Genomic DNA, 10,158 nt, shown 5'->3' with positions numbered 1-10,158 from the left:
AACCAAGTTTGAATATGAAAGAGCAGACCAACCATGAACATCCATCAGCAACAATACCAAGCTTTAAATCCAGAAAAGGAATAATAGTAACAACTTTACAATATCATTTAACAAATATTTTCATACTTTCCATAATAAACACACAGAACAAAAAACAAAAACCATAATATATATTTGTGGGCAAAATATGTTAAAAAAACCTAGGAGGAACTGGCCAGATGCTCTACTATCGCTATTGGACAAACTTTTACATTTGTTCAATCAATATTTTTTTTATAAACTTTTACATTTTTATAAAATGTTATAATGCTTTTTTACTATTTGCAGGTTGAACATACATATTTCTTTAAAGATGATATATGAATCAGCTAATCTATTCAAAAACTAATCAAGATCCTTGCTATTCGACTGCATGAGCAACATCCATAGAAATGAAAAGTTGAGGAATTGAGCAACATTAAAATTTTCTAATTTCAGAAAATAAAGTTAAGGCAAATAAGAAACCAATGATTGAAATGATAGCATTTACACTTGAAAGCTATAAAAACAAAATGCATATTATGGAAAGAGAGAGTAACTTAACGGTAATGACAGGGGCAATATGGGAATAACGGAAAAATGATAACATACCACCAATATTTTTTGTCGCAAGAAATCATTCCTGACACAAAGCATGCAAAATCCCCAACTGTCACTTGATTCACCATATACCTAGGCTGCAAAAATAAAACTACTTGAGTCATATGGGTTTTAGTTAGGAAGGAGAGTTGAATCTGGTATAAAGTGAAATTATTTCTTATTAGGGCTTTGTAAATTTTACTCCACATCCCATTTCACTCGTTCAACAAAACAATCACCACACCTATTTTAATTTGAATCAAGATTTTGTAAGTTTTCTTCTTAAAAAGGGAAGTCAGTTAGCTTAATCTACTGCCAACCAATCATTAAACATGTCAACAAATAATCTATCTAAAAATATATAATGTTGGAGAGTAAAATCAACCACAATCATTGGATAATGAAACTTAGAAAACTTGAAAACATTAACATATAAACTTTTTTTCAAGGTATTACCTTTCATTGTATTTGTTTTCAAAATTAAATTTTAAGCAAGACAACAACCCCACCATGCAGGTTGTTTGACCCCCCAAAGAATGAAGATATAGTTTTTTTATGTCAAATAGAAGTGACGATGAATATGGTTCTAAGATTATACATCTAATTGCAATCCTTGAAGATAAAATAGTTGATTGTGAAATTATAGATAATATTACAATATAACATTGTAATGAGATTTCTATATGAAATAATATAACTAAAGAATGAGAACAAACGTAATGTGAACCTGGGGATATAGTGACATTGGTATAATGTCATATTACACTTCTTCATTCCATTCCATCATGGAATGGAAAGAAAACCAAATGAAAATTAACAAAATGGAAGGAATCACATTCTTTCAAGAATATTCCATTCCATTCCTAGAAAAAAAAACAAACATTTTTTTCTTTTCATTTCATTGGCATGAACCATTTCATCCATTCTCTGATTCCATAGACAATCACATCTAACATTGTTAAAAAATTGACTTAAACCAACAATATAATTCTAACAAAAGTGTGTTTTAAGACATGATTAAGTCATACCTCAAATGATGGATACTGCAACTGGCATTCAACTGTCTCATCAACCTTTTCTACAAAAGGAAAAACAAAAAATTAATCATACAAGAGACTTTTTGGATTATAATTACCATTTGAGTTTTTATCAAGTAATAAGAAGTTAAAAATCAAAATTATCACCTTGGCATATGAAAACTTCTACAAATCAACAAATATTTCACCACAAGAATCTCTACAATCCACACTGTAAAAGGCGTCTCGTTTTGATAACTTTCTATATTTTTCATTCACTGATTTATGTAGTATCAGTGAATAAGAAAAGATTAGTTCCTATGAATGCAAATAAGATAGAGTCAATTAATATGAAAGAGAATATACTTTGGCAGCAAGTAAGCAGCAACTGATAACCACAACATCAAACTTTTCAATGAATTCAAACAGATACGAAACCCCCTGATTGTATACTATAACTCAGTCGTTATGCAATCAAGAGAATAGAAACACAGTACCAATCTTTAGATCTGGACAACTCTTACAAGCGGAGCAACTGCCTCCTCAGTGGCTGCCACTTGCAAGAAGGGGCGAGATGGAGCTGCTGCTGTAAAAAATTACAAAGAAGGTTCACATAATTTCCAAAATACAACAAATCAAGATCACTATGTTGTCTTCCGCAAGTTAATAAATAGGATTGTAGGGAATTAAAGTCTTTTCCATTAGGTTTAATACCTTCTCTGGAGGTCAAAACCTCAATCAAATTATATAGACAAAAAACGACATTAAATTAGTTTATGAGGATACCTAAATCATGGACAACTATTAGTTATTAAATTAGAAAATCATAACAATCTCAAAACAAAACCAATTAACCTTTAAGAATTTATATCCAAGCCGGAAGCTAAAATTAGAACTTAAATCAAGATAGGGGGAATGTTGATATTTGAATGGTGTGAAGAGAGAAATCGATGGGAAGTATACGAACTATAGAAGAAATTTCAAACCAAAAAGAAGCATTAGTTGATAGAATTAGGAAATACCTGAAGCGAAGTCGGCCATTGATGACGACCATGGAGATATAGGAGGCGCAACAGGAAACTCTTACAATGAAATCGCAGAACTGGGAGAGAAGAGATGAACTATATGTCAGATTAAAAACGCTTCCAAAAGACAGAGCTCGTAATATGAAGAAATGAAATTAGGGTTCAAACCCTTACCTGCAATCAATCTTCAATTTCAGTAAGCAAGGTCGGTTGTTTGCATGAGATTATATAGTCGCCTATGGTAACCGCTTAAACGATTTAGAAGAAAGAAGAATTGCGAATGTGGAGAAAAAAGGTGTCTTCTGAGGAGCTAGGAATCCGATACAGTTAACGGAAACTGGTTGATTTCTAGCAATAGTGTATTGCAGTTCTTCAATAAAACCGATTTTCAGTTCTTGAAGGAAACCAATTGAACGGTTGGGGAAGGAGACAACCGACCGACTGTGAACGTGGGGAGAAGAAGGAGGAATCGTGGGACGACCTGAAGACGGAAGCGTAGAAACCTCCGATTAATCGTAAATACAGAGTTATTACGACTGAGATTGAAAGTTCGTGGAGTTTAAACGGGTCAGATTTGGACGACGTTTTTTCCACTCACCGTCGTCAATAGTATTAATAATTGGATTAGAGTAATTACAAATCTTAGTTACAAATCAGTTATACAAATTTCATACCCTTTTGTCTTTAAAAAACTAATTTTGTGCACCGATAGGGGAGGGCTGAGTGATGACAAGTTTATTCACGGATATGGGCTAAAATGTCCACTAAGTTAATTACTTCGAAGGATCCATTACAAGAGATGGAAATGGGCTAAAGCCCAATTATATATTCTGATATTTTTAGCCTTTCTAATTTTTTTTTTAAATTTCATTTTAAAATCTAACTTGAAAACTTGATTGGGTGAATATATGTCAATTTTTAAAATTTAACATTTTCTTAAATAACATATGTCATTTTTCTAGTATTCTATACAATGTTTACTATAACAATTACTTTTAAAACTTGTTTTTTTTGATAAATTTTATTTTAAAATTTACATATAATTTACAAATAAAATCATAATTTGTCACCTCAAACATGACAAATTAGTACCTAGTAAGTATAATTTATTATATATGATCATAATATCGTGCATTAAACTTCTTTGTCAATTCTAAGTAATATGATACCGAAGTAAATTTAATAATGTAATCATATTTTGATAGAAAAAAAATAAGAAAATAACTATATCGCTCTTTTTTTGTTTTCTCAAAAATAACGAAGATGATAAAATATTATGTATAGTTATAAACACAAAATAAAAAGCTAAAATACTATGATCATTATGAAATTATTATAATATTGGAAATTAAAATTAAACATTTTAATTAATCTAAAACATAATAAAAGTTAAGAAGATAAATATTGAATATAAATAAAATAAAATATTATAAAATAATTATAGTTAATTATATATTACCCAAAAACTCAAAATACAATCAATAAAATCTATTGGTTATAATTAACCGGAAAAACTGCCATCTCCTATAACATAAATTATATATTATCCATTAAAGATTCTTACAATACCCATCTCATTTTAAATTTTAATGGATATTTTTTAATAGTATTCCCCTTTCAATAAATAAAATAAAATAAAATTGTAACAGCACAATCCTATTCTATAGAAAAAAACAAAAAAGTAAAAAAAGTTTTTATGAAACTTATAACAAGTTAACAACACTGTTTGTATCGGAACAAAACCCCTTTAATCTTTATTTATGTAGCAAAAGGGGAATTAACAACGGCAGCAAGACAGGCATCACCGTTGTAACAGCTGCAGTGCCAAGCCAAACTCCTGCTCTTCACCAAGAGATCCTGCACTCAATCGATCGACGCCGAGGAAATCAAAAGCAGTAGCAGCTATGGAGGTGGAATTGAAAGGGATGTTAACCGATCTCCAAAATCTCAAGACTTCATTGTCGGATCCATCTCATCAAGCTTCCATTGATCAAGTAACTTCCTGTAAAATTTGAATTCATCCGTTTCTTGAATTGCATGTAGTCTGTTTGTTCCTTATGAAGTTCGGATGAAATCGATTAATCCGGTGTGGTTTTCGTGTTAGAAATGTTGCGAATCAGGGGTTAATATCGATGCTTGCAAAACCCTAAATTTCTTATTTGGATTTTTAACCTTTTCGTTAATCAGTTAACGCATGTTCTTCTGGATCGGAATAAAAACAAACGGAAACTAGAAATTATTCAATTCCGTTGCTTGTGTGGAATCTATCCCATCTAACTTACACAATGCTACTTCAATATATGTTTTTTGAAGCTAATCTGATCATTGGACATGCATAATGAAGTTACTGGTAGTTTCAATCGATCAATTCCATGATTTTTAGTAATCACACTAACTTAACAGAATGCTTATCTAACTATGTTCAGTTGAAATGTCAGCATACCTTTAGCATAATAAGTTGATGAATTCCGATACGTTTCACCTTTGTTGTAATTAATTATGACTTTTGTGGTGGCAGATTCGATTGCGTGTAGAGAATCTCACCAGTCTTGCAATGGCTGGATCAACTCGCCGATCAAAAGTCAAGGTTTTGACTTTTGTCTGGATCTATAATATTCTATATCAGCTGCAACTAATTTCTGTAAACCAAAGTGATTGTAATAATGATGCTTTTGATTTGATGTCAGGATATGAGTGCAGAGGTTGTAGACAGCAACCCTTATAGTAGGCTCATGGCACTGCAGCGCATGGGTATTGTGGACAATTACGAAAGAATACGGGATTTTTCAGTTGCCATAGTTGTCTGTACTGAACCCATCTTTTTCAATTCATCATTCTTTAGACTAAACTACCCTTCCATTAGAATCTCAATATTTCACACTTCATTGAATTGATTACATTGTTCTTTGTACAGGGTATTGGTGGGGTAGGGAGTGTTGCTGCTGAAATGCTTACAAGATGTGGTATAGGCCGTCTTTTGTTGTATGATTATGATACAGTGGAATTAGCCAACATGAATAGGCTATTTTTCCGACCTGAACAGGTGTGAATGTGATTATAATAATTTATCATAATATTGTTAGGGTTGTAAACTGTAAAGTACTTTTGTATATAAGTTGTAACATGTATATTTCTCAGGTTGGTATGACTAAGACTGATGCTGCTGTTCAAACTTTATCAGAAATAAATCCGGATGTGGTTCTTGAGGTAATATTTGAACAAAACCAATAAGATCACATATCTTTTTTTGTAAGTTGTGACTTACTTTCACTTTCTAATTTGTTTAATATTGTCAGAGTTTTACCATGAACATAACAACAGTGCAAGGTTTTGAAACTTTTGTTTCAAGTCTCAAAAACAAATCTTTTCGCCAAGATAAACAAGGCACTGGAGTTGATCTTGTTTTGAGCTGTGTAGATAATTATGAAGCAAGGATGGTTGTAAATCAGGTGACATATTATAAGTGGATTTTTTTTTTTTTCCTTTTTATTGTCCACTCAATTTTTGTGCCTTTCTTTAAATAGTTGAATTCTAACCTAGTTTTGTTTTTACAGGCTTGCAATGAACTGAATCAGACTTGGATGGAATCTGGTAAGTAAATGAACTCTGTTTTTTTTTTTTTGCCTCATCATTTTGGAAAACTACCATAAAATTCTAATGAGGGTATTTTAAAATAAGAATAAAAATGAGGGATCGAGTTTTTATTGGGCAGGTGTGTCTGAGGATGCTGTTTCGGGTCACATACAGTTACTGATACCTGGAGAAACTGCTTGTTTTGCATGTGCACCTCCATTGGTAAATATAATGAAATATATCTTTTATTGAGTTCATTAATTTGCATACATATATACATATAAACTGTATATAAAATGTAATTTTCCTTTTGTTTAGGTTGTAGCATCTGGGGTGGATGAACGTACACTTAAGCGTGAAGGAGTTTGTGCTGCATCTTTGCCTACTACTATGGTCAGCAAAACTCTCCACTTTTTTACTTTTAAACTCAAGCAAATTGGTTGCTTTTTGTATATTTATGGTTTATGAAACTGTGCTTATGTAAACATCTCTTATGATTGTAGATGAAAAAAATAAATAAATCATATTGTGTACATTCTGGTTTTTATGGGTAACATTTTGAATTATTTTATAGGGGGTTGTTGCTGGGCTATTAGTCCAGAACACACTCAAGTTCTTGTTGAAATTCGGGCATGTCTCACCCTACTTGGTAAATATTGCACAACTCTCTGTCTCTATTTATTTAAAATTTAATATGTTAATTTTTTGTTATTGATATTATCAGGGATACAATGCTCTAAAAGATTACTTCCCAACAATGGCAATGAAGCCAAACCCTCAATGTTCAAATGGACCTTGCCTAGAGCGACAGGTAAATCCTTTTTATTTAAAGATTTATGAGGTTGTTGGTTGGTTATAATTTATAAAAAGTTAAATATTATATGCAGAAAGAATACATGCTTGTGAAGCCTGCTAGGGATGCAGCTGCTAAAGCAAAGATGGAGGAAGAATTATCAACAATAGAAATCCCAATCCATGCAGAGAATGAATGGAATATAAGGTATAACTGTTTCTTTTGACTTAATGAGTTAAGCACTTAATCTTATTTGTTGCCTTTTCTTTTCAGTGTTGTTGATGATTGCGAGGTTGTTGTTATAAATGCACAAACTTCAGGTTACAAAATAGTCAATTTGGGTTAATATTTTATTTATTTATTTATTTGATTGCTAGCAAGTGTAGTGGATAAATAAAGGAATTAAAAAACTTGTGCAGATGTGCTTCCGGAAGGTCTTACCCGTGAGCTTCCGGATGCAGATGTGTATCAGCAGCCAACAACCTCAAAAGAAAGTGTGGAGACTGTAGATGATCTTGAAGATCTCAAAAGACAACTCGAGGCTCTTCATGCTGACTAGTTTTCTGATTTTAGCATACAAAATTGACTGATAAAATCAACAACAATTTTGGCTTATTCCTACTTTTCATTTTCATATTTTAGACTTGTTTTTGATTTTATAAACTTAAATACTCTTTTCTTTACATTTTGCTCCAACAAACACTTCAACCAAAACTATTTTATTTACATCTTCTTCATTTTTTTTGGCTAAACTAAACAGGCGGGTCTTCATGCTAATTAGTTGTCATTTTTCAGAAAACTAATTTTTTTTTTTTTTTTTAAATAACTCATTTAGAAATATTAGTTTAATAAATTTCCCTATATCTAATCTAACAGCTACTGTATATTGTGTACTTGTATGCTAATTTGAAGAAGTTGCACTATGACTATGAATTATGAAGTTGCTTATAATTACATCAAAATTTATTGTCTTTTATGGACAAATAATATTCCAAGATTGTATGCAATATCATATTTTATTTGAAATTAGTCTTGCACTTGATAATGGAATAATTTGCCTCCAAACTTAAAAAGAATCTTCATTGTTTGCCCCGAGTTCTGTCACAAAATAATTTCAAATTTTCAATCATGTATTCGTAGTACCCATGACAAAATCACTACTTTCGCGTTGTTTTATCTGATATAAAATGGTCAACAAACATGATAATTTGTCTTTTCTCAAAACCTATAATACAACATGCAGCTGTTTTTTTACTTAAGATGCTTCATATTTTTTAGTTTGTAAATGAAACTGTCTATTTGGTTATAAATTGTTGTAATTTGGTATTAGTTTTTACATAAAGCTAATAACAAATAGTAATCAAGTTCGATTATTATTTTACTTCAATATAATTTTGTTTATAATTGTTATGGAAGGTTTGCATGTGACTATTCAATAAACTATCTGACATGATGTTTTTTGGGGAGTTAAAGCGGGCAACCAAGGCTTCAAGGCGTCCCATATTTCCATGCAGATGATGTCATATCCCTTTGTGATGGGTCACTTCATAACGCTCAAGCTTCAATTCGAATTTCGAATCCACGATAAGCTTACCCTCTTGAAATTTGTTTTAAGTAAATTGGGGATTTTTTTTACATGTCTTGTTCCAAATCATTAGTAAACAATACTTACACATAGATCAAGGATTCAAATCCAACGGTTTATGACATCTAAAAACTAAGTTAAGCTTAATGTGCATCACAAATATTTCAAAATGAGTTGTACTTTTCAAATCAACATTGAATCGCCATCAAATTTGAATCCAAAGGAAATTATGAGCTAAATTGATGACATTTACTTGGGGGTAAAACCATTACAAAGTTAAATTATGTCACAATCGCATCTCACAAACTCATTGAAGCTATAAGCTAAGCTAGCTTGAAAACTTCATTTGATCAACATTCGGTGGCGGTGACAGCCGGTGGTTGTAATGGTGGGGTGGAGTATAGCAGTACCATTTATAATTTAATAATATATAAATTAATTAAAGAAAAATATGTAATAAAGTAAAAAGGATATAAATCTCATTTTACAAACGTAAATGACCAACCAAACAAAAAATAAACTATAATGACCAAACTTGTAGGGACTTAAATAGTTGTACTGAATCAACATGTTTGACAAGGACCAACTGCATAATTTGTCTTAAAAAAGTCTTACATGGAAAATTATATCTTTATAAAAGTTTAAATATTTACCGCAACAAGTTGTCACAACAAAATAACTTATCAATAGCGACGACAAGTCACAATTTCAACGATGACCTTAAATGCAGGAAATTGCGATTGCGTTGACGACATGAGGAGCTACAATGAAGACATTACTACCTAGAATGACTACTTTTGTCATCCTTAAAGCCCATATTTCTTGTACTGATTCTTTAATAATTTTGTTTTTAATTTCAGTGGCAATAATGTTATTCTGTTCGTTTGAAATGTTGTCAAGTAATTATTAAAAGCCTTTCTTTTGCTCAGACGTCTTGGTAACAAATCTTTCTTCCAAACCTAAATATTTTAGACAAAAAAAAAAAACCCTTCGTCTTTTGAAATATAACCATACTACCCTTCATTGTCGCGGCTTACCCCACAGATATGCCAACACAGACTAAGGACATATATGTCTTTCCAATACCAAGTCTGTGTCAGGTCATTTTGCATGGGAAGAAAGGCTACTATACACTAATACACATCTCTTTGGATATTTTTGATTCTTTTACAAAAGTATTCAAAAATACACTACAACGCGTTATCAATATTTTATTATTTTTCTACTTTTACAGACTACAGTAAAGACTTAAAAAAAGTTTTACCCATGGACTTATATTAAACACATGATTCGGATACATGTCATTATTAAAAATGTTTTTTTTTTTTTTTTCTCATTTTATATTAAAAAATTTACACTTTTCATATACGTACATACAAATAAATCCTTTACAGACCCGTCTATGATAATGCACTTTAATCGAATAAATTTTTTATTCTGAAAAAAATTTATATAAATATAAACCACAATATATAAATGGATAAAATATAATAGCATCCAAAAAACAGGTTTATATAAAGCCGTATAGCGGAGCTTCTCTTTGCCACA

General features: G+C 31.1%; 1 protein-coding gene across 1 annotated transcript; it reads left to right on the top strand.

The window, feature by feature from the left end:
- Positions 1–4,402: 4,402 nt before the first annotated feature.
- On the top strand, positions 4,403–7,708 carry LOC145117397 (NAD(P)-binding Rossmann-fold superfamily protein). Its single transcript, XM_079053692.1, has 14 exons — positions 4,403–4,653; positions 5,178–5,246; positions 5,347–5,460; positions 5,574–5,702; positions 5,798–5,866; positions 5,956–6,108; positions 6,214–6,250; positions 6,372–6,454; positions 6,551–6,625; positions 6,807–6,881; positions 6,957–7,043; positions 7,120–7,232; positions 7,299–7,345; positions 7,445–7,708. The coding sequence occupies exons 1-14, from the start codon at positions 4,564–4,566 to the stop codon at positions 7,582–7,584; spliced, it is 1,281 nt and encodes a 426-aa protein (XP_078909818.1). The 5' UTR covers positions 4,403–4,563; the 3' UTR covers positions 7,585–7,708.
- Positions 7,709–10,158: the final 2,450 nt, after the last annotated feature.

Source organism: Lactuca virosa, chromosome 5 (genome assembly GCF_052849685.1).
Source record: "Lactuca virosa cultivar CGN04683 chromosome 5, Lactuca_virosa_CGN04683_v6, whole genome shotgun sequence".
In the NCBI taxonomy this organism is placed as follows: Eukaryota; Viridiplantae; Streptophyta; class Magnoliopsida; order Asterales; family Asteraceae; genus Lactuca; species Lactuca virosa.
Note: the sequence above shows the minus strand (reverse complement) of the source record. Positions and strands in the feature narration are given on the sequence as shown.